This window comes from Drosophila rhopaloa, unplaced genomic scaffold, assembly GCF_018152115.1.
Source record: "Drosophila rhopaloa isolate 14029-0021.01 unplaced genomic scaffold, ASM1815211v1 contig_163, whole genome shotgun sequence".
Taxonomy (NCBI): Eukaryota; Metazoa; Arthropoda; class Insecta; order Diptera; family Drosophilidae; genus Drosophila; species Drosophila rhopaloa.
The window spans coordinates 8,539,518-8,561,131 of record NW_025335043.1 but is presented as its reverse complement, the minus strand read 5'-3'; the positions used below and the strand labels follow the sequence as shown (position 1 = coordinate 8,561,131).

The window sequence follows — 21,614 nt, the reverse complement described above, 5'->3', positions numbered from 1 at the left end:
CCCTCTCCTTCCCCCGCTCACCCTTCGCCTTACTAGCTGCTGAAGACGCCTCATTTACTCTTTTGGCACAAAAGTCGAAGCCACTTTTGATAAGTGCGTGTTGCGAAAAAGTTACTCGAATTTCCAGCGCCACCGAAAACGTGACAAAAACTTGTCAATGCATATGAAGTGGAAGGGAATCGGGGTAATAGGGGAAACGGAGTGGAGGTCCACCAGCAGAGGTAGAGGTCCAACAGAGCGTGTCGAGTATGCAAAATAGGATGGGTTGCACGGACAGCGACAAATGTCCAACATTAGCTGGAGAGCCATCGCAAAAAAGGTAGAATAATATCATATTTTTGGGCCCGAAAAACAAAATACTCTTTGGGCGTATATGCATTTCAATTTGTTAGAGAAAATGTGTTTAGCAAGATGTTAGATACATTGAATCTAAGTTTCACCATTATAAAAAATATATATAATTAAAACTAGCTAGCATTGAGACAACCAATTATCACGACCTTAAAGCTTAACTAGAATTTATCTTTATACATAATAAATTACTCTCTTTTTAGCATGAAAAACTTATATAGTATCAGCAATGTTTTTGATGTATACTACAGAATATAAATAATTTTATTTTATACTACTATTCCTCAGCATCCAGCTTCAAAAGTCATTGAAATTGTAATGGGCTATCAAAGAACGCTCTGTTAATTTTTACATGACACTTTTTATGCTTGACCTATGCATAACATATCATTAACATTAATGGAATTAATGGAACCAAAATTTAACTGGTTTCCAGATACCAACTTACAGTAGAGATCGCTGGACCCTCTGGAAGGGTATGCCCTCGATGTGGAAGTGAGAACTTTGGGCAGGACAAAGTAGAGGAGCAAGTTCGCAGCTGGTAACCTCGTTTATTATGTCATCGGGACGGCGAGCGGTGAAACCATTTGGAGGGCGCATCGGGTGGTTCGAATGGGTTGATGGGTGTTGGTGTTTCTGCCCCCACCGGTGATTGGGCAGGTGTGCAAAAAAGGGGGAGCATAGATAGATGGCAGGGTGGGAGGATGGAGGATGGACAATGGTACGTGCCCGGGGCAGAGGCGTAAAAGTGTGCGCACGACCAAACCGCGCGGGCGAAAACTTTCGTAGGTAGAATGTAGTTGGAGACCCACTGGAATGCAGCGGGTCGCATCGGGGTCTCCACCTTCCAGGGGATCGGGTGTGCCGGAATCGTAACTGTAAACTTATGCAACTGGGCGACTGAGCTTGTTTAGATTTATAAGCTGCCACTGTCCTTGGATGGACGGTGGGTGGTGGGTGGTCGCTGCAAAAATGCATTGAAGGTAAAAGTTTAGTCCGGAGTTGATGTTTCATATCAGTGAGCTGCAGTGGGCTTTTTCTGAAGACGCACACAATGAGGTCCTTGATTTTGGGTTCTAGTAGAGCTCAAGTAAATGGGGAATGTAAAGTAAAGATAGCTAAACCACGATAAACATATTAAAATTTTTAAAAAGGAACATACATTACATTATTGGCAAATATTTTATTAATAAAGCTGTATGGCATAATGATTTTACTTAGGGGATTGGCAACTATAAATTTTTCTTAAACACTTTTTTTCATTTTCTTGTAGTATTTTTATTTAAAAATTATTACTTGTAATCTTAACTCAATCGGTGAAAAATGTAACAATAACAACTTTATTTTTTGATGGTACAGTATATTTTGACCCTTTCGCAAGTTTGTTTTCCTAAATTAGGCTTTTATAAAACTGTCATATTTATTACAAATTAAATTTAGATACCAATCAATTCCGAGTTGCATATTATGACAAGAAATGTGCTGGAGAATGTTTGGTAAAATCCAATCGGGTGATTCCTAAATCAATGTAAAAACACAGAAAAGCAAACCATTACATATATCATAGTTACTCAATTTATTTAATTGAAAGCAACAAAAATATTTCTTTAAAATTTTCAGTGAAAGTTAAAAAACACATAGGCATTCCCCTCCCAATCAAAAGTTAGGTAAATCAAGAGCGACGAGAATCCGAATGCTCGTTGCAAAGGGGTAGGACCATCATCTGGATCATCTGGAGGAATGCCGGTTTTGGATGACAACATTATTGATGAGTGTGAGGATGCGCGAGAAGGACGCTTGCCGCGTTGGTGGTTCGGTGGTTTCTCCTCCGTCTGCGTGGCCTTCGCGGTAGCTCCAATAGACATTGTGAAGACTCATATGCAGATTCAAAAAAAAAAACGGTCCATTTATGCAACGGCTCTCAACATCCACAAGTTGAGGGGTAAGTGGTTGCAACTAAAAATTCTAAATAATATTTATTCCCATTTCTAAATAGAGCTTACCATTAGAAAGAGAAATATCAAATGTCACACCAAAGTGTAACTTTTGTGATCTAAAAGGTCCCTCTAGCGTTTACATTACCAGAAATTTCGATTTTTAAATAAAGATCGAAATGGCTGTTAATGCACATCGCATACTGATCAGTTAATTTAGTTTTGTACTCAGTTGATTTTCTCGATCACAGGGTTCTTGGGATTCTACGATGGCTTTTCGGCTGCTATTCTGAGACAAATTACTTCCACCAACATCCGCTTCATTGTCTATGAAGCTGGAAAAAAGATGCATCTAGTCGATGAAAATGCATATCTTGGCAAGATTATCCTGGGATGCGCGGCTGGTTTATGTGGATCCGTCTGCGGAGTACCCACCGACCTGATTAATGTCCGGATGCAGACCGATATGAAGGACGAGCCGAACAAGCGACGCAAGTATTTTTACCTGACTTCCGAATAATCGCCATCAATCTTAGGAATCCTTTCGCATCGTTTCCAGCTATAAGCACGTCTTTGATGGCTTCGTTCGAATACCCAGGGAGGAAGGTTGGATGACACTCTACAAGGGTGGATCAGTAGCTGTTTTAAAAGCATCTCTGGGAACTTGCAGTCAAATTGCATTATACGACATAGTAAGTTTCCTAATCACGGTCAAACATCAATCTAATAACTTTTATGAAACAATTTCACATTTAAACTAACAAATTTAAATCAATTTATTTAAGATCTCTTTTTGAATAAGTAAAACTATCTGTGAGAAGTTGATCATAGCAAGTTTTCTGGAATATCCCCGATAGTCTTTTGATTTATATAACATTTTAATATTATATTATACCATTGAAATAATTTGTCTAAATATTCTCTTCTAAGATTAAAACAGAAGTGCGAAAGAATACCTCTGTGAATGACGGTGTGCCCCTGCATTTTCTGACTTCCCTGGCAACGTCGATCATTTCGTCTACGATCACTCATCCCCTGGACGTGGTGAAGACCCTAATGATGAACTCCAGACCCGGCGAGTTCAGCACAACCTTCCACGCGGCCATTTACATGATGCGATTCGGGGTCACGGGACCCTACCGTGGATTAGTTCCTGCGGTAGTGCGGAAAGCACCAGCCACTACTTTGCTATTTGTTTTGTACGAACAGTTGAGGCTTCACTTCGGAATTTGCTCCCTGGGAGGGGATAAGATTAACGGGTGAAATTATTATATTATATATAATTGTATAATATAGTTTGAAACTAAGTAGGACTTTGCTTAAGCGAAAGGTACTGTGCATCCGGATAGTACAAAATATACCTCATGATATGTTTATAAAGTTTTTGTACAATTAAACAAAAATATAGAAAAATGTACTTTTTCAACACAAGACTATACAAACAGAACTAAGAAGGCATATTGTGTTCGCCAGATCATTGACCCAAAGAACCGTTTCCTTCCGCTAAACGAAACATCAACCACAACTGGTCGCATTATAAATTGATTACAACTCGCAACGTGACTAATGAACATTAATTTGTCCAACTCCTTGACAGGGAGGACGCAGTTGCGCCAGCAAAGTTGGGACTAAATGCCAGCACGTGCTGTGTGTGTAGTTCTAGTTCGGATGCCGCCGCCACGATGACAACTAGGCGTATGAGCAACAATGCCCGGACAGCGATGGCGGAGTACACCATCGTGGCATACATCCTTTAAGCGCCATTTGTGTGGGTGTCGTGTCACGTAAACGTCGGTAAATGTTGCACGTATGGACGGCATTGTTGTGGGTGGTTGGGGTACATATGGAGGACACTCTGGCTATTACTCCACACGCACCCACTCTCGGCTACCCTTTAATCGTGATTGCAATCATTGTGGAAATTGAATTTGTAAGTAGGCAATTTTGGGACGATTGCAACGCGCAAAAATAAGAATAATGCTACGCAATAAAACTGAATTAAAGCCCATAGGTTGTTTTCATTCTCCTTTACCCTCACAATTTACATATTCCCTACAGTAGAAAAATATACTAAACTTATAGAACGTGTCTTAGAAATATTTGCTTGGCATTGTTTACTTCTTTATTATAGCTCTTAAAATTTAACAAAACTTAGGATTATAAATTTGACGTCAATGATTCTGTAACAAAAATGATATATTGAAAATGAAAAAGAATTGTCTTGTATTTTCAAGGACTACGGGATAATCTTACGATATAAAATGGCTAACTTTGTGTTATATACCTAAAATTTGTATTACCTTCAAATTTATTTATTTATTTGTATTACCTTCTAAATTTAATTCATAAGAATAATTATTTTATATTATATATTTATATTTATTATGTAGCTAATAATTATGTTTAGAATCAAATTTTGTTGCGAGTGTTTAGCTCTGACTCGTCTCCTAACCCAAACTAACACTTAGAACGTGACTCTCACGATTTGCATAAATACTTGCAGCTAAGTTTATGACCGACTTGCGATTGCATCGACGATGAGTTGTGCCTCGGATGGCGGAAGACATTGCCGAGGGGTCAGAGGTTGTTGGTTCGTTGTTTTCTGTGTCGCTTGGCAGGTTATTAGTCGCTCGGGCTGCACACTTTGTTTGCCATTAAAAGCATTTGCATAGTTTGTATTTATGCAGCCGTTTTGGTCGTGGCCAGGTCGCATCGTTTTGCATTATTAAATATAGCGCATACGCACTGTTGACCCGTTTTCGGTCGGGTTTTGCGGGCAAATCGTGTGTGTACAATCAATGTGGAATTGAATGCCTCATGAAGGTGCAAGCACCGTTTATTTGAGCTGGTTCTGGCCGAGATTGTTTATCAAATAAACACTAGTACGAGGTCAGGAGTCAGGAAGTGACCAATTATTTGAATAGTGGACAGGATGGCATTGAGGTCAGAGGTTAGAATATGTAGGTTGGGGTTAAAACGTTTGTGCTATCTCGCAGATCTCGGAGCTGGGTCATGTTGGCTCACGGCCTTTGTAAATATTGATAATAAACTTGACGGCTTACTTAGGTGAAATCTTAGCTTAGTTACTTTATTTGTAATAAGAAGTTAAGTTAGTATTACAAAACTTAGCTTTACTATATTTATAATATTGATTTTATTACTTTATTTATAGACAATGTGAAATCAGTCTGGCGCTTAACTTTATCAGATTTCCTAACTTTCCTAACCTTAAGAATACAGTGCTTTGAATCTAAGAGATCTTTACGATTTCTTCGCCGTCGGTGCTAGCTTTTATTTTCCTCGATTTCATAGTATCCAAAATGAACACGGATTTGCTCAAAACTCAAAAACGTAATGATCGTATTGGGCACCACTCGCAGGAAGTAGGGCACCATTCCGCGGAAGGGTCCTCTTAGCCCAAATCGCATCATGTAGGCGAAGGTACGTATCAATCCCCTAGAATTCACCATCTTGAGGGTCCTTAAGTTCTCTATTGGCTTTACGATCGGACCGCAGATACAAGCAGCCGTCATGGAACTCATCAGGTGCAGAAAGGTGTTGTCGTGCTTCAGTTTAAAACATTCCATGTAGATTTCTTTGGCCTGCAGAATGAATAGGAGAATACTGGTAATTAAGAACTAGATCAATTATTTACCTTATTTAACTTATAATGCTTAAACTTTACTTAAAATCGTGTTATAAAAATGTTTTAATTTTTCGTATGCAAAAAAAAAATGTGGCACATGTACATATTTCTCTTTGATCATTAGGATTCTTATTTAATTTAATTACTTTTTTGGTTATTGGTCATTTCGAAATGGAACAAGATAGATCCAATTTTAAATATAAGAAAATTATTATAAAATAATAAAAATAATAGAGTAGAGACATTTTTGTTATAAAAATTTTGAATGGAACTGTTAACTAACAAATGTTTCTTCTTGGTTTTTTTAAGCAAATAAAAAAATGTCATGAATAGCAAACAAATTTTAAGTTTTTCATAGCTTTTACCTGATCATAAGCTGCGACCTGGCCGATGGTTGTGAAGCACGACCGGACCAAAGACAGAAGACATCCCCTGTAGAGCGACATCCAGCCCTCATCCCTGGTCACGCGGTACAGTCCGTCGAAGACGTGTTGGTAGTTCCACCGCTTTTCACTGGGCAGGGCGCGGTTCACTTGCATCCGTGTGTGGACCAGCTCCGTGGGTATGCCCACCAACCCCGCCACACATCCCGCCAATCCAGCCACGATCACCTTATGCAGGCAGTCCACTGGATCGCCCATTTGGTTCTTGCCCATTTCGTATAGATGAAACCGAAGGGATGTGTATGTCAACTGCCTGAGCAATTGGGCACTCAGACCGTCGTACAGGGAAAAGAAACCTAAAAAAGGGGGGTTTTCGAAAGAAACAAATAAAGAAAACTTTGGTTAAGTGCTCCAAATATCTACTAACTACCATGTAGAAAAGAAATATTTTAATACAATAATTTGTATCCCATTATAATAAACTCCATATAATTTTTTTTGTGTTTTAACCCTGATAGCTATCAAAGCATTTTTAAGATACAAAATATCCTAAACTCAAATGAGATATGCAGCTAAATACGACTTTACTAATTCTTGTCTTGCCAATTGTATTGGTAGTTTCAATTTATGATTTACAATTTCCCAATAATTACCATAAGTCCGGATGGCATGTCGCAGACTCGAAGCCATGCCCACATCCTTCTTGATGCTCACCATTCGCGACTCGATCAGGTCAAAGGGCGCCGTAAAAAACTGTGCAATAGCCCCCGCCACTCCACCGCTCCACCAACGTGGAACAATCCTGGAATCGTAAAGTGAAATCTCGTTTAGCTGACATAAAAGGAACTCACTCCGGCTCGATCTTTTCGTCATTGGAGGTGCCGAGGAGTATCGCCAGCTTGCTGATTGTTATTCTATCTGCCACTTTCTCGTCTCACACCTTTCTCTGTTTTTATGTCCATCAATATTTTTTACGACCTTTTTTGGGGACTTTTTTGGCTTGCATTAATTTGACAGTAATGTAAATGTATGTATACTTTTGAATCTTTGGCCAAAACAGTTAGTGTCAGCCACTTAAAGCCTGTGATGAAAATGTTGTCCTTTTCTAGTTTTAGCGACTAATCTTAATCTACTATTTAATTTTTTCCAAGTCAAACAAAAATTTTCATTTGACTTAAAAATAACAGTGGTGCTGTAAATATTATGGATTGTTTCTGATTCGATTTGATACATGAAAATAATTGTCAGGTTTTAAGTTATAAAATAATTCATACTTGCATTGAAAAAAGATTCTTTAAGTTTACTTAAACATCACGGTTGGACATGACATTTGACCATAGTTATGTTTAGCTTTATTTAAATACTTTTAAGAAGTCTGTTAAGTTTTGAAAGTTATTTTGCAATTTGGTTCTTGCATTGTGGGAGAAGGACTTAATTTTCTGAACATTCACCATCTTCTGGGACCGTTTCTGTCGAATCCTGCTGCCATTAACATGAGCACTCCACGTTTTCTAATTGCCGGCCAGGAGTCCGAACTAATTGAGCCCGCTCCTCCTTTTTCCTGCTCCGCAGTTTCCCAACTATCTGCGCGGTGTTCAGGGATGGAATCGAGTGACATCCACCGGCACATCCACATCCACGCAGGTGTTGCAACGTTGTTGAGTAATTTGGCATAGTTTCGTGGCTTCGAATTCGACACTCCCCTCACTTCAGACTGCGTAACTTTCTGGAGTCCCCTCCGATGCTGGCACAGTTGTCATGGCATTATCACGGCCATTAGGCATCAGCCAGCGATGTGAATGTGTACCACCTTGCAATTCGAAATTGGTTGCAACTTTCGGACATATTTGAGGCAAATCTGCGGGGGCGCCGCAGAAAGTTGTTTTCGGTGAGCTAGGAAGTTGGACGACTCGTGGGTAGCATTTTGGACAAGTCGAGTGGCTTTCAAATTGTGGATCCATCTTAAAATTAAAAAGTTATCTACAATAGTTAACTAGTTCAAATTGTGTAGCTGTAGAATTTTAATTGTTTGCGTGATGAATGGTCATAGAAAGAGGCGAAACTTTTGAGATGTTGGCTAGTTATTTCATTTGAGTAGCTATGTAGCTACTTTTTAACATAAGTTATATGTTAAAAAGTAGCTACATAAAAGTAAAACATTAAGTAAAATAATTAAATAAAATTATTATAATTAAATTAAAACAAAGAAAATTATAGTATTTTCTAACATGCGATCATTATTTCCTGAGTTTTTATCTAAAAACCGAAAGTCAAGATGATTTTATCTGAATTTTTAAGTTCAACAAAACGGGTTTTTATGGTCTAACTTATCCAAAATGGGACCCACAGCCAAAAAAACAACTGTTTTGTGCAGCTGAGGACTTACACTACCGATTCAAGGATGATTTGTGAAAATTTATTTTCTGATCGATTTTCACAATTTTTAATAAGGGGTTACATCACGATTTTTGTCGAAAATGGGCCAAAAATAAAGTTTTTAGCTGTGAATGCCAATCGATTGCAAATTTTATTACGAATTCAACAAGGTATGATATTCAAACATTCGACCATTATTTCCTAGGGTTTTGATCAAAAAACCGAAGCTTAAGTTGATTTTTTGGATTCTGACTTTCCAAATAATGTATAAGGACTTTTATGTAACAACTAAGCCAAAATATGCAGCTTTAAAAAATAAACTATTCAAACTATTGATTTAACATAAAACTACTGATTCAATATTTAAACAATATTTAGTTTACTGGAAAAGAATTGAAATAAAATGAAAAATGTATATTAAATATACTTTAATATATTGCTATATTTGTTCGAAGTAAAATGCCCGTTAATCCGAACTGCTTAAATTTCATAAAATAATAAACAAATATTGCTTGCAACTGTAGATAAAGCTATTCAATTGTAAATAGATTGACTCTGTCAAGCACGAACCAATATTCAAACAATGTAATTGTGATAAATGATTAACAAACTGCAGTTTTTTTATGACACATTTTTCAGGGCGAAAAATGGAATCCTCATTAGGCGTCGAAAGCGCAACGCAATCAATCAAGCTCTCGATCAATCAATTCACCATTTATTTTACTGGCCGCAATTTCAGTGCACAATGCCAAATTGCAATTGAAAAAAAAAACAGCTACAAAAATTGCTTCCGCACAAATTTATTTATTTGAATTTTTATGAGGGAGTACTAAAAAATTGATTCATAAATTTATACTGCGCAAATAAACTAACACAATAAGCCATTCCATTATTCTGTCCGCCCATAGATATATCTCAGTCTCAGTTTACAGTTAGTCGTAACTGTAGGGGAAGGGCAGTTAAACTTACGTAGCCCCTACTGCCTTACACACTTTGCCTGCGTCGGCAGAATATTTCTCCTTCTTTATTTCTCTTCGGAATTGTTCTTTTCTTTTCTTGTTTTTATTTCACTGAGCTTTTCAATTTGCGCTTAATGTGAAATAATATATCACGTATGCACTTGCTCAGTCTCCGACTAACTCGCTCTGCAAATTTACTTTTGCAATTTTAATGCCACTCTCTCCTTGAAAGTTTTCCAAATAACGCGTCAATTTGATATGCCTCAACATCGACGGCATGTTCGGCCCTCCTTCGACTCTTTGTTTTTGCCCTGCAATTTTTCTGGTAGCACATATTATTCTGTATGCCCCTCCCCCAACCCCGAAATCATCCTCTGCGTGTCTGTTTGCAAGTATCTTAGGTTATTAGAAAAGTTTGCGGCCTGACTAAGAGGCTACAAAAAGTTGGCAGTCGAAGAAAATTGCATGTTGAAGTTGTTTAGGCCATTTCGGACAGCCGATAAAGGGAAGGCTAAGGCCTGATCTTCGGCTTGCTTTTTTGCATTGATGAAAAGGGTTTTTAAGTCAGCTTCTCAGGTACTAAGAAAGCTTAGAATTAGATGAAATAAATTTAATACCACTGTCTGAAATTATGCTATACTTCTGGAAACAAATTTTGTATATTTCTTAAATAAAAGTATCTTTCTGGTCTAAAAGGTAAATAACTTCTTAATTTATATTTTCATTAGAAAAACAATTTTATATTACTTCTACCTTGCAAGGTTAAAATTTAGTTAAAAAATAGTTTAAGGATTTAAGTTATAATTTTAAAAATCAAATATTGTAATTCGAAATGAAGTTGTCGTGGACAGGCCATTTTGTAAATCAAGTTAAAAGAAACCATTTTAAATATGCAGCATCGTTTCTGTCGATTTCCAGTTGCAGCGCATGCAACAGTCTGTAAAAGTGCGGCCCAGATATCCTCGCCGCAAGTCCCTGCTAAGCCCCATCACTTACCCCCTTGCTTACCCCTTCATCTGCTGGCAAACTTTCGCCAAGTATAACAAACAAGAGCTTGCAACGGCTGTCGATGCCGCTCCGCTCCGCCTCAACCACATGTAATGCAGCTGCAAGCCGACAAACTTGGCAAACTCAGTGAGGAAAACAGGGAAAAGTGTGACAAAGGCGGAAGATTCTATCAAGTTTTTGCCTCATTTTTGTTTTTTTGTCTGCTTTGCCTTTTGTGGCTTGTCTGGTCGTTCTACTCCTGCTGCCCCTTTTTGGCCAATTTTCGTGTTGAACTCTTTTGAGAAATGTTTTTGGCCAAAATATCAACATTGGAACAACTGCAGACAGGGATCACAGGTGGCAAGTGCAAATGACCCAGCAAAGTCCGGTGAAACGGGGGGATCAGGGGGTCAGGGGTTAAAGGGTTGGAGGTCCTTGGTGGAGCGACAATCAACTGGTCAAAGCTGTCGCAGGAGTCGCTCAAAGGATCAGACCCCAAACCGGTCACGAATCGAAGCAACCGGAGCTCTCGCAAAGTGCTACGAAAATTCTAAATTCCATTTTACGATAATGCAACTTGGCAGGAAGCCAAAAAAAAAAACACCTAAAAAAAGTAATGAAAAAACATGGCGAAAGATTGATAGTGCCGGCGAGCCAAGTTGGCCCTTGGTCCGAATAAGGCCAGCATTTTTAGCCCACTCGGGCATCTGGGCAACATGTGCCGTAATAATAATAACAATACAAACACCCAATACAAACTGCTGCGAATTCACTGCAGTTGTTGGCCAAACAAACTGTTCGACACCGAAATAAGATACCACATATTCGAATACTCTGTGAGGGAAATTGTTTTTATGGCTTTATAAAGTTTTACCCTTTGGCTTCACAAATATGTTTTTTAACTTTAGATAACATTTTATCGTATAATTTCAACCATTTAACTTTAAAACCCCAAAATTACTGGCAATCTATTTATATTAGTTATTTAATAAAATAAACAAACTGATGAGTATTTTGCGGAAAAAAGTTTATTTAAACATTTTAAGCCAATCAATAAGCAAATCATTTTATGAGCATGACCAAACAATCATTTAAATTTATTCAGCGGTATTAGAAAGAAAATGATTTTTGCTAATTAAATATTTTTTAAAGAAGAAAATATGAATAATTTTGGTAGTAAAAATGTATAGTTACAATGAGATTACTTTATGCCAATTCTCTTAACATAATAGGCATGAGATTTCTTTAACACATCTTAATCTTTTTGTATAGAAATTTTGTTCAGTACCCCAAATGCAAAATCGGAATACCACTCATAAATATCAACAATTAACTGTAGTTCCTTCCAGGCCCAGACGATCAGGATATCCGCAACCCCAAAAAACATACTAGCCCGCAGAGTGGCGGATATTCCGAAAATGCCCAGACAAGCGCTCGAACCCCGTGGCTCTGGGCATTCAGCGCCGGCAACGTGGCGTATGCGCAATTATCAGGCAACCGCGGCATGGCGAGACATGCAGAAGAGTCGCTGCAGGAGTCGACTTCGAAGCAGCTCTTCCATGCCAGTCCTGCCTTAAGTTCCGCTGTGTTATTTAAAGTTCGCGTTATTAATAAATGCCTCAGTGGGGCAGTCGCTGCGCCTTGCCTTTGGTCTGATATGCAGCGCTTGATTAGTGCAGGGCCTAACTTATGGGGCTTCCATCGGTTCCTGTGCTGGGTGGGCCCTGACTTCCTGCAAATTACTGAGAGTTTTGCTGGGCGCAAAGTTTGGCGCGTTATCGTGGAAAGTTTAATGGAACTATGTCGTGCCGTGCAGCGCCCCCAAAAGCAGGCGGTCCAACTCAGTCAACCCAACCACCCACAATGCCTCAAAACACCACCACCCGTGGGTGCAATGCATCTGTGATGGCGGGAAGCGGGGAGTTTTGGCGTCCGTGTTAAGCCTAGATGGTTTTCTCAGCAGGGCTTCAGCTAATTGCCGAGGACACTCACACATTTGACAGATTTGTTAGCACAAAAATTAGAAGGAAAATTGGGTTGTGCAACTAATGAATTAATTATTGTGGGAGAGATTGGGAAGCGGAAATTAAGCTGATGGGAAATTTCATTAAAAGAGTAAAAGGACAAAACTTTAGAGCTTGAAAAGAAATAAAAAGATACAAATAGCAAAAGAATTTTTTTTAGGTATTTTATTTTTATTTTAAGCAGTTTAACCTTTGAATTAATGTATTATAATATATTTATATTTATGTATTTTTAACTTCTCTACGACTTGGCTTTCAATGAATAACCTTACGAAATGGAAATATCTCTTCAAACTGACTGAGCTAAATTTTTGAAAGATTTTTTTTATTTTTGGCTATCAAAGTTTTAATTTAAGTCTTTCAGTATTAAGTTGAAAGATATATAATTTAACCACATTCTTTGGAAATAATTAATTAAAGTATTCTGACTACAAATAAGTATCATAACAGGAATATACTTATATAGCATGATTAAGGTATAAAGAGAAATCAAAGCAATTCAAATATTATATTAAAAGTTTAATAAAACATCTGGAAATCATTTGATTCAAGGGAAGATACGGATAAATAACCACTGACCAGCAATTACTCTGGCCTACACCAATAATGAAGATGCCGCTCCGATTGTTGACTGCCATCCGGGGGCAGAGTTCCAAGATTCCGAGAGCCCCATCTCGCATCAATGCAATTTAACCCACAATCGATGGTTTATGGTTAGCCAGGGGGCGTGGCCCGTGGCGGGTTATGTCATCGAATGGAGAGCTCGATTGATGACTGACAGCGGACGGGTTGAGTGGCAGGGCACTATTGACTCTCCGCTGTCTGTTTGTAATTATCGGAGGAATATCTGAAATGGTTTTCTGTTGCCTGCAGTTAATGCGCCTTAAATTGTTGCCCCAGGCTAGGAGCAACTTCCTCAAAAAGCATTTAAAATGTTGAAAAAAGCTGAGGCAAGGGGAGACTCCATTTTTTCACCCCGTTTCCTGTTTACAGACATTTAGCAAAGTTTTCCCTTTCAGTCCATGATATGCTACTTAATTACTCTGTGTTTTCCACATTTGTTTGCCTTTAGTTCTGCACAAACAGGGAATACTGCTTACTTACTGCATGTAAATAAAAAAGACTGATATAATTAATGTTTGCCCCGCGTTCTTCATGTAGTTTCAGTTGCCTTCATTAGTAACTTATATCCATATGGTCGGTGTGTAATCCTATTTGTTTTGCTCAGGAGAACACTTGTTGTTCCTTGCAAGAAAATCTCACTAGACAGAAAGCGGAAAATCTGGTCGACTGACAAATGTGATTTTAAACAGACTTTTATGATATTAAATGTAATAATTGTTTTAATTAGTTTTTAATTCTTGTTTGTATTTAAAAAATTTATTAAAAACTGATTTACTGGTATTGATTTTAATAAATAAGCATTAAAAAGTTGTTAGTATATAAGAAAGTATTCACAAATAGTTTTAACCTTCGTACGCCATTTTATAATTTGTAAAAATTAACATAAGCAAATTAGTTCCCAGGTTAACTTGTAGCTAATCGTTAGAATAAAGCTATTAAAGAAGTTCAATTTTTACAAGCAGTCATTATTAGAAAGTACTTTTTCTTACAATTTTAAACAGCTGACTTCTTTTATGAATGCTTTTCAATTAAGTTTGCACCAAATCCCAACCATCAAAGTGATTTTATCCGAAATCACCTTTAAAACCCAACTCCCTTTTACGGTTCCCAAACGAAGAACTAATATATGGCCAGAAAGGCGAAGTATCTTAAAAAAGGACTCCCCTTTGCTTTACCTGCTCCACTATCGCTGCATATCGGATAGCCAGTTAATTTGATTGACATTTATCCGTTTTATTTTAGTGAGTGTGTTTTTATCCAAGGGCCACGGCCACCTCCATATCGATGGCGCGCTGGTGGCATGTGTCTTTGGCCGGGTTCTTTCGCTTGGTCTACACTTGACACAGTGTTTGCACTTTGCGCTGATTTAATCTCTTCGCTGCCTTTGGCTGTGGGTTTGGGATTGGGAGTGGGATTGGGAATGGGAATGGGCGGGCCTGGGACTGTCTGGGCCCCGATTGTGGGATCTGGATAGCATGGCATAGCTAAATGCCCGCCCCTTTCCCCGGAGCTCAATTGGGCGCGTGATAAAGAGCAGGAAAAGATGGAGCAAAGTCTGGGGAAAAAAATGAAAATGGGAGAAAGAAATCCGACTGTTTGCCTTTGGTCTCTAGGTGTCTTCATGGCAGATTCCATTTGAAGAGTGCGGGCGGGAAAAAAGAAGAACCGAAGGGAAAAATTATTGAACATCTGATGCAGTTATGATAATGTCAAAGCATTTCCACTCAAGTGACAGTTTGGCTAGATTTCGATTATGACAGGCAAATGGAAGAGTTATTGCAAATTAATGCAAACCCTTCGAGTGGGCTGACATCGATTTGGGTCAGTAATTGTTGAATGAGAAATGCAAGTTTTCATCTTTAATGGGCAAACTTTCCGAGATTGATGAAATATTTAATAGCTTTTGAGGGTGCAAGAAAGTATTTCAGTCACTAAGAATACATTTTTGGCTAAATTTCCCCACTAAATTATAACTATACAATACTATCTAGTAAATCATAAAAACTACAAAGGAATTGTTTAGATGTTTCCTTTTTATTGAAACTAGGCAACACGCCCATAATCCACAGCCCATATACATACTAGTACGCGAACAATGTGCCTTATATATTGTGTACAATTGGTTATATTTTATTTCTGGGCTGACCAACTTGCGTGGTCCAAACAATATTTATAATAATTTACAGAATTTATGTGTAAACTTTTTTATGTGTTTGTGCCACAGTCGCAGTTAATTTGGCAAAGTTTTGCGGCTTGTTCGGCGGTCAATTGTGTAATTTGTGTATTTATATCTACAAGCTTAGGGGTGGCTACTTGCTCTACCCAGGGTAAGTAATTTGCATTTTCCACCTGAACACTTTAATATAAAGAGCTGAAAGGAACTTTGAATTTATATGAATTTAGACAATTCCGTACCTACCTTTGTTATAAGTATAAAGATGAAAACAAAGTGCTGAATTTAAATAAAACCACACAAAGAGTTTAACTTAAGTATATTAGTGACACACACATTTTATTTATTGAATTACAACAAAAAAACTTGTGAATACTAATCAAATTTGAAATTTATAACTTAATTTATTTCAATCTAATGGAGCTATGATTAGTTAAACAAAATGTTCTATATAAAATTAAATCAATATTAAATTTAAAGAAGATATAACACATTTTAGACCACACCTTTCCACAGTTTAAGCTCCGATAAACGACAGTGATACCTGGTGTATATGCACCGTTGGATAAGTGTCAGTCTAGGCAAATTGCTGATACGTATACTCCCTATTTTAGGCGAGTAGTGTAGGGGGCGTGGCTGTGGCCATAAAAGGCCTGGGCTATAATTTAAGCCGGCAACGTGTTATCAGACTTAATATGTAATACATTCTGGTGGTCAGTCGGGATTGGTGTGTGTTTTGGGGGAGCACCAAGTGCTGCACAAAGTTGGCCAAAACAATGGATCCCCTCGCCCTATTGTTTCGGATTTAACCCTACGCTCGAGTGTTTGTGTGCTCGGCCGATTTGGCCCTTTTGTTTTGGCTTATTGTTTTTGAAATGCACATAAAATGCGTTTTGCTTTTGTCCTCTGTATTCCAATGCAAGCGTTTGAGACTCATATTTTATTGATAGGTGGCAGGGTGTTCCCTGGTTTTGGGTGAAAAATACCAGTACATTCGCATTTTGTGGCTCAACCAAATAACAAAATGAGCTTAATCCGGGGAACCCGATTTAAGCCGCTTATATTTGTTTTATCTTCAATAAACCACAGTAATGCACAATGTAAATTTTAGTATTTAGAAAATTATGAAATGTAAAAGTTGTTTTGAATAATTATCAAAAAATATAAAATTATCTTACTAAGTTTTCGGACCAGTGTAATAAATAATGTTTTCTATCCTTTAGCACTTAAATTGACACACTTAAACTTATCTGTCTGCTAAAGGCTAATTCATTAGAAGGCTAATTGTGTTCAAACTGATTATAAACAAATTGAACTGACCCGATATCAAGAGCAAAGATAACGTTGTTAAAAGGCACTGTCATTCGTGGCCAAAACAAATGACAAAGTGAGTTTACTCCGGGGAACTCAATTTAAGACGCTTATTTTTATTTTATCTATAATAAGCCAAAGCAATGCATAAAGTAAGTTTTAGTATTTGGAAAAATATGAATTGTAAAAATAGTTTTAGAATTAAGCTTATATTTTATTAACTTTTTTCACAGTTCTCTTTACATTTGAAATAAATAATGAAAGGTAGTGGAAGAATAATTCTCAAATTCTCATAAAATTACCTTACTAAGCCTTCGGCGCAGTGTAATAGATAATGATTTATTTTTTTTAGCATTTAAGCATTATAAGCACAATTAACTGACCCGATCTCAAGAGCAAAGCTTTCACAATAACCTAAAAGATAACGTTAAAAAGCACTCTCATTTGTTGCCAAAACTTGTGTAATTACTCAAAAGCTCTTTATGAAGTTTTCTTGTTTAGTTGTTTACCTTTCAGAAAGTCATTCTAAAGAGTGATCTTGACGATGTTGCGTCGTACAATGAAGTATAGCTGGAGGGCTAGCTCCCAATTGGCTGCTACTAAAGCTCCAGAATCCACCTCTTACGTTCAGCAGGTTTCGGATTCGGAATGGGAATCTGCAAAACCCTTTTCAGAAATTCCCGGACCGACACGGTGGCAATTATTTCGAGGATATCAAAAGGGCGGTCAGTACCATCAACTGGCAATGGATGAATTGGTGGCACTATACAGAAAGCAGTTCGGCGACATATGCTTGGTACCAGGATTATTCGGCATGCCCTCAACTGTGTTTACATTCAATGCGGAAACCTTCGAGAGGGTTTATCGGACCGAAGGACAGTGGCCCGTGAGACGTGGCGCCGAACCTGTCCTCCACTACCGCGATAAAAGAAAGGATGGCTTCTTCAAGGACGGCGTGGGCTTGTTCGAAAAGTGAGTAAAAGGCAAAGGGGAGATAGAGGACTAATTGGTCCAAGTTGTACCACATTTGATTGTTCAAGATTTGCTTGATTAATTTTTTTTTTATTTTAAAATTAACTTTATGTATCAAAATAATTTTTAATTCTGAAATTAGTACACATTTTTACTCCGCAAATAATACAAAGATCTAACTCCACACACATTTTAGATCCTTAAATATGTTACATTTAAAAATACATTTTTTGCTTTCACATCCGTGTATAATATAAAATTAAAATAAATAAATTATCCAATATTGTTTCCATTTGTAAATCGAATTTACTTAAATGTTATATAATATAAATACATATGTGTAAATTGCTCAGACCGATAAGATTAGAATGACCTTGAGCTTACAATTGAAATTGATACAAATTTGAATTCACTGAACATTTTTGGTCCATTTCAGTGGCCCCCAGTGGGCAAAGCTGCGGAGTGCAGTGAATCCCATCCTGATGAAACATGGGAATGTGGCTGTTTACCTGAAGCCGATGCAACGGGTAAATCGTCAGTTTATCGATCGCATCCGCCAGTTGCGCGATAAGGATTCCGAAGAAGTTCCCGGCGACTTTCAAAGTACCATCAGCCAGCTGACCTTCGAGTCCGTAGCGACGGTGGCCCTAGACAAGGAAATGGGACTCCTCCGGGAAACCATTCAGCCGCCGGAGGCCAGGAAACTATTCCAGAATATTGAGATTCTAATGGACTCGTTTTTTGTTCTAGGCGTCAAACCCTCAGTTTACAAGTATATTTCCACACCCACTTATAGGAAGTTCAGTCGGGCCATGGATGAAATCTTTGATACCTGTTCGAAGTACGTGAATGAGGCGATAGAAAGGATCGACAATAAGACGGAGCAAGGTCAGGGCTCAAAGGATCATAAGAGCGTTCTGGAGCAGTTGCTGCAAATCGATAGGAAATTTGCCACTGTTTTGGCCATGGATATGCTGATGGGAGGAGTGGATACCACTGCCTCGGCCTTAGTGGGATTAATATTAAACCTAGCCAAAAATCCAGAGAAGCAGAATAAGCTTAGGGAAGAAATATTAACCAAATTGCCTTCAACAGATAAAGATTTCACTTTAGAGGATATGAAATCACTGCCGTATTTGAGGGCCTGCATCAAGGAATCGATGCGTTTGTATCCAGTCGCCTTTGCAAATCTCCGATCTGCCGGTACAGATGTTGTTTTGAATGGCTATCGGATCCCCAAGGGAACGGATCTAATTATGAACAACACCTTTTTACTGAGAGATGAGCGGTTATATCCCCAGGCTAACAAATTTCTCCCAGAACGATGGCTGCGTCGAAAAGATGAAGATGATATCCTGATGAACAAGAATTCCAATCCTTTTATCTACTTGCCCTTTGGTTTCGGACCACGCATGTGCGTCGGCAAGAGAATAGTGGATCTAGAGCTTGAATTAACAGCGTCCAACTTGGTGCGAAATTTCCAGATAGAATATAATTACCCCACGGACAAGCCATTTAAGTGCTCATTCCTGTATACGCCTAATATTCCCCTTAATTTTAAGTTTAGCGATGTCAAATATTAAAACAGATATTTCTAAATAAAGCATATTGATTATTATTACTTTTTTAATATTTATCTACTTGGGCTTTGGATTTCCCATTTTTAGAAAACTTAACTTAATAGTTAAGGCTCAATCAAAATATTTTTAATTAAGACTTAACAGTAAGCTTTAAAAGTAACGGCCAAATTTGAATATTTAACAGCACCAATTTTAGCGACGAACAGCACTGTATTCAGAGGAACAGCTGTTAAGTGGGTATTCCCCACGCCTGGTCACACCAATTCTGACAAACAGAAGTGATTCATACCAAAAAAACAACGTAAATTGATAAAATTAATCAGTTCAGGCTGCAAACCAACTGCCAGAAACTCTTTCGGTTCTTCATTCTCTATAGTAAAGCCATCAAACTGGGTAACGACATGTCTACGAGTAATATGGAAAGTAAGTGGATGAGGGCGATGACGCCAGACAAAGAATTTGCAATCACACACACCTTTATTTTGCTTCCGTAGAACATCTTTTCAATTTAAAGTTTGCTGTGAAGGAGCTGGAGCGCAACTCCAAAAAATGCGAAAAGGAGGAGAAGCTAGAGAAGGTCAAGGCCAAGAAGGCGATCCAGAAGGGCAACATGGACGTGGCCCGCATCCACGCAGAGAACGCCATCCGCCAGAAAAACCAGGCTGTTAACTATCTCCGTATGAGTGCCCGTGTGGATGCGGTGGCCAGCAGAGTCCAGTCCGCTCTCACCACACGTAAAGTCACCGGTTCCATGGCCGGCGTGGTCAAGGCAATGGACGCGGCCATGAAGGGCATGAATCTGGAGAAGATCTCCTCGCTAATGGAGAAGTTCGAGTCGCAGTTCGAGGACCTGGACGTCCAGAGCTCCGTGATGGAGGGCACAATGTCCGACACGGTAACCACATCGGTGCCCCAAGGCGACGTTGACAATCTGCTCCAGCAAGTGGCCGACGAGGCTGGCCTCGAGCTTAACATGGAGCTTCCCAGCGGAGTGCAGAGCCAGACGGTTGGAGCTTCGACGGCCGTGTCCCAGGAGCAGGACGAGCTCACCCAGCGACTGGCGCGCCTCCGCCAGGCTGAATAAATCAAGCGAAGCCCTGCCGTTGAATTTCTCTGTTTTACTAATTAAGTACATAACAAATATATATAAGTATAAAACCAGTGAGTCAGAATGCTTCGCTTTTGCATGCTTCAATACATAAAGGAACTAAGAGGTAACCCAAAAATACCGACTCGCTTTTTAAAAAAAGTTGTTTAAAGCTATTCAAGTTTCGTATAGCTTGTCAGGTCCGCGTAGTTACATATACTATAGTATACAGGGATGTCACCGAATCTCTAGATGTTTATGTATGTAAATGTGATTTTTCAACATAAATGATTTCAAATTAATTGTGTATTTCACTTAATGATGATTTTTAATTGATTTTTGTGACGTCCTTTATTTTTGCTTTTTATGTTTAAAGTGGCTTTCGTTTTCTTAATAAAATAGTAAATGTATTAGCCTTTATTCTTAAAAATAGGATGTGCCAGAGAATCGCTAGATTTCAGGTACCCAATTGTGGTTGCGGATGAGGAGGCGGGATGATTGTATTGAGATTGGTCGGTGGCTGCTTGGCACGCTGCTTTCGAGGCTTACGGGCCGTGGAAGGATTGGATCCAGGTGTTGATCCGGGGACTTCCGTTCCATCCGCCGCCTGTTTGTTTTTGGGCTTGGGTCCTCGGCGTTTCTGCTCCGTTTTGCCTTTGGGATGAGGTGCCACCATGGGAACTGATCGCCAATTGTCTCCGTGCTTGTCCAGTCGCTTTTTCAGCAGCTCCACATCGTGATTGCGCCGTCTCACTATCTTTTTGATGCCGTTTACCCTGGAAAATTATTAATGCACATGTTTGTTTACCTTTCACAGAGCACCGATTTTGCTACTTACCTCATCACACAGCGCTCATTTTCCGCCTGGATCCTCTGGCATTTGTCATACAGCTTCTCCGCCAGTTGTTTGTAAATGAGCGTCTTTTTATTAAGCAACATTTTATACAGATATTGGTTAATCTTTATTTATTTACGGGTTGAAAGCCATGGTTGAGTGTGACCAGATAGAGACACTCGTATTTGTTCGGTTGGGTTAATCAAGCGATGCCAGATCTGGTTTATTTAAAAATAAACTAGCTTACCCCGATTTGGTAACGGTTAACCAATATACATACGAGAAATAAGATAGGAATTAAAAATAGTTGTTTAAAATGTATACAATTCATACAATTCTACTAAATTTTGTTCATTTCGAGTTATTTCTTTG

At 38.6% G+C, this 21,614-nt stretch overlaps 5 protein-coding genes across 8 annotated transcripts; 3 read left to right on the top strand and 2 right to left on the bottom strand.

The window, feature by feature from the left end:
* Positions 1 to 1,777: 1,777 nt before the first annotated feature.
* Positions 1,778 to 3,660, top strand: LOC108046829 (mitochondrial dicarboxylate carrier). Of its 3 annotated transcripts, XM_017126744.2 has the most exons (5): positions 1,778 to 1,879; positions 1,972 to 2,293; positions 2,537 to 2,780; positions 2,845 to 2,977; positions 3,216 to 3,660. In XM_017126744.2, the coding sequence occupies exons 2-5, from the start codon at positions 2,092 to 2,094 to the stop codon at positions 3,546 to 3,548; spliced, it is 912 nt and encodes a 303-aa protein (XP_016982233.2). In that variant the 5' UTR covers positions 1,778 to 1,879; positions 1,972 to 2,091; the 3' UTR covers positions 3,549 to 3,660. The 3 variants fall into 3 exon arrangements, 2 of the variants coding, with proteins under 2 accessions (XP_016982233.2, XP_044313892.1); XR_006417487.1 differs by having other exon boundaries at positions 1,793 to 2,293; positions 2,537 to 2,776; positions 3,216 to 3,331; XM_044457957.1 differs by having other exon boundaries at positions 1,793 to 2,293.
* A 1,868-nt stretch (positions 3,661 to 5,528) lies between these two features.
* Positions 5,529 to 7,452, bottom strand: LOC108046830 (mitochondrial dicarboxylate carrier). 2 transcript variants are annotated; one of them, XM_017126746.2, is made up of 5 exons: positions 7,352 to 7,452; positions 7,166 to 7,292; positions 6,968 to 7,116; positions 6,297 to 6,670; positions 5,529 to 5,887 (listed from the first exon to the last, which is right to left on the bottom strand). In XM_017126746.2, the coding sequence occupies exons 3-5, from the start codon at positions 7,029 to 7,031 to the stop codon at positions 5,570 to 5,572; spliced, it is 756 nt and encodes a 251-aa protein (XP_016982235.1). In that variant the 5' UTR covers positions 7,032 to 7,116; positions 7,166 to 7,292; positions 7,352 to 7,452; the 3' UTR covers positions 5,529 to 5,569. The 2 variants fall into 2 exon arrangements, with proteins under 2 accessions (XP_016982235.1, XP_016982234.1); XM_017126745.2 differs by having other exon boundaries at positions 7,166 to 7,427.
* Positions 7,453 to 17,311: 9,859 nt separating this feature from the next.
* LOC108046835 (probable cytochrome P450 12c1, mitochondrial) lies at positions 17,312 to 19,358 on the top strand. Its single transcript, XM_017126752.2, has 2 exons — positions 17,312 to 17,740; positions 18,177 to 19,358. Exons 1-2 carry the CDS (start codon positions 17,313 to 17,315, stop codon positions 19,321 to 19,323), a joined length of 1,575 nt encoding a protein of 524 aa, XP_016982241.1. The 5' UTR covers position 17,312; the 3' UTR covers positions 19,324 to 19,358.
* Positions 19,359 to 19,570: 212 nt separating this feature from the next.
* Positions 19,571 to 20,481, top strand: LOC108046836 (charged multivesicular body protein 1b). The gene is made up of 2 exons (XM_017126753.2): positions 19,571 to 19,743; positions 19,815 to 20,481. The coding sequence occupies exons 1-2, from the start codon at positions 19,722 to 19,724 to the stop codon at positions 20,402 to 20,404; spliced, it is 612 nt and encodes a 203-aa protein (XP_016982242.1). The 5' UTR covers positions 19,571 to 19,721; the 3' UTR covers positions 20,405 to 20,481.
* Positions 20,482 to 20,754: 273 nt separating this feature from the next.
* On the bottom strand, positions 20,755 to 21,407 carry LOC108046837 (TCF3 fusion partner homolog). The gene is made up of 2 exons (XM_017126755.2): positions 21,246 to 21,407; positions 20,755 to 21,183 (listed from the first exon to the last, which is right to left on the bottom strand). Exons 1-2 carry the CDS (start codon positions 21,344 to 21,346, stop codon positions 20,865 to 20,867), a joined length of 420 nt encoding a protein of 139 aa, XP_016982244.1. The 5' UTR covers positions 21,347 to 21,407; the 3' UTR covers positions 20,755 to 20,864.
* Between the last annotated feature and the right edge of the window lie 207 nt (positions 21,408 to 21,614).

What these genes read in the sequence shown, in the direction of transcription:
- LOC108046829 (XM_017126744.2), top strand. Translation starts at nt 2,092, where the DNA reads ATGCCGGTTTTGGATGACAACATTATTGATGAGTGTGAGGATGCGCGA. An exon ending in CAACATCCACAAGTTGAGGG is followed by an intron (nt 2,294 to 2,536) that starts GTAAGTGGTTGC and finishes TCTCGATCACAG; the next exon opens with GGTTCTTGGGATTCTACGAT. An exon ending in GAGCCGAACAAGCGACGCAA is followed by an intron (nt 2,781 to 2,844) that starts GTATTTTTACCT and finishes CATCGTTTCCAG; the next exon opens with CTATAAGCACGTCTTTGATG.
- LOC108046837 (XM_017126755.2), bottom strand. Translation starts at nt 21,346, where the DNA reads ATGTTGCTTAATAAAAAGACGCTCATTTACAAACAACTGGCGGAGAAG. An exon ending in AATGAGCGCTGTGTGATGAG is followed by an intron (nt 21,184 to 21,245) that starts GTAAGTAGCAAA and finishes ATAATTTTCCAG; the next exon opens with GGTAAACGGCATCAAAAAGA.
- LOC108046835 (XM_017126752.2), top strand. Translation starts at nt 17,313, where the DNA reads ATGTTGCGTCGTACAATGAAGTATAGCTGGAGGGCTAGCTCCCAATTG. An exon ending in GGCGTGGGCTTGTTCGAAAA is followed by an intron (nt 17,741 to 18,176) that starts GTGAGTAAAAGG and finishes GGTCCATTTCAG; the next exon opens with TGGCCCCCAGTGGGCAAAGC.
- LOC108046836 (XM_017126753.2), top strand. Translation starts at nt 19,722, where the DNA reads ATGTCTACGAGTAATATGGAAA. An exon ending in GTCTACGAGTAATATGGAAA is followed by an intron (nt 19,744 to 19,814) that starts GTAAGTGGATGA and finishes TTGCTTCCGTAG; the next exon opens with AACATCTTTTCAATTTAAAG.
- LOC108046830 (XM_017126746.2), bottom strand. Translation starts at nt 7,031, where the DNA reads ATGGTGAGCATCAAGAAGGATGTGGGCATGGCTTCGAGTCTGCGACAT. An exon ending in ACATGCCATCCGGACTTATG is followed by an intron (nt 6,671 to 6,967) that starts GTAATTATTGGG and finishes CCCCTTTTTTAG; the next exon opens with GTTTCTTTTCCCTGTACGAC. An exon ending in AGGTCGCAGCTTATGATCAG is followed by an intron (nt 5,888 to 6,296) that starts GTAAAAGCTATG and finishes TTCATTCTGCAG; the next exon opens with GCCAAAGAAATCTACATGGA.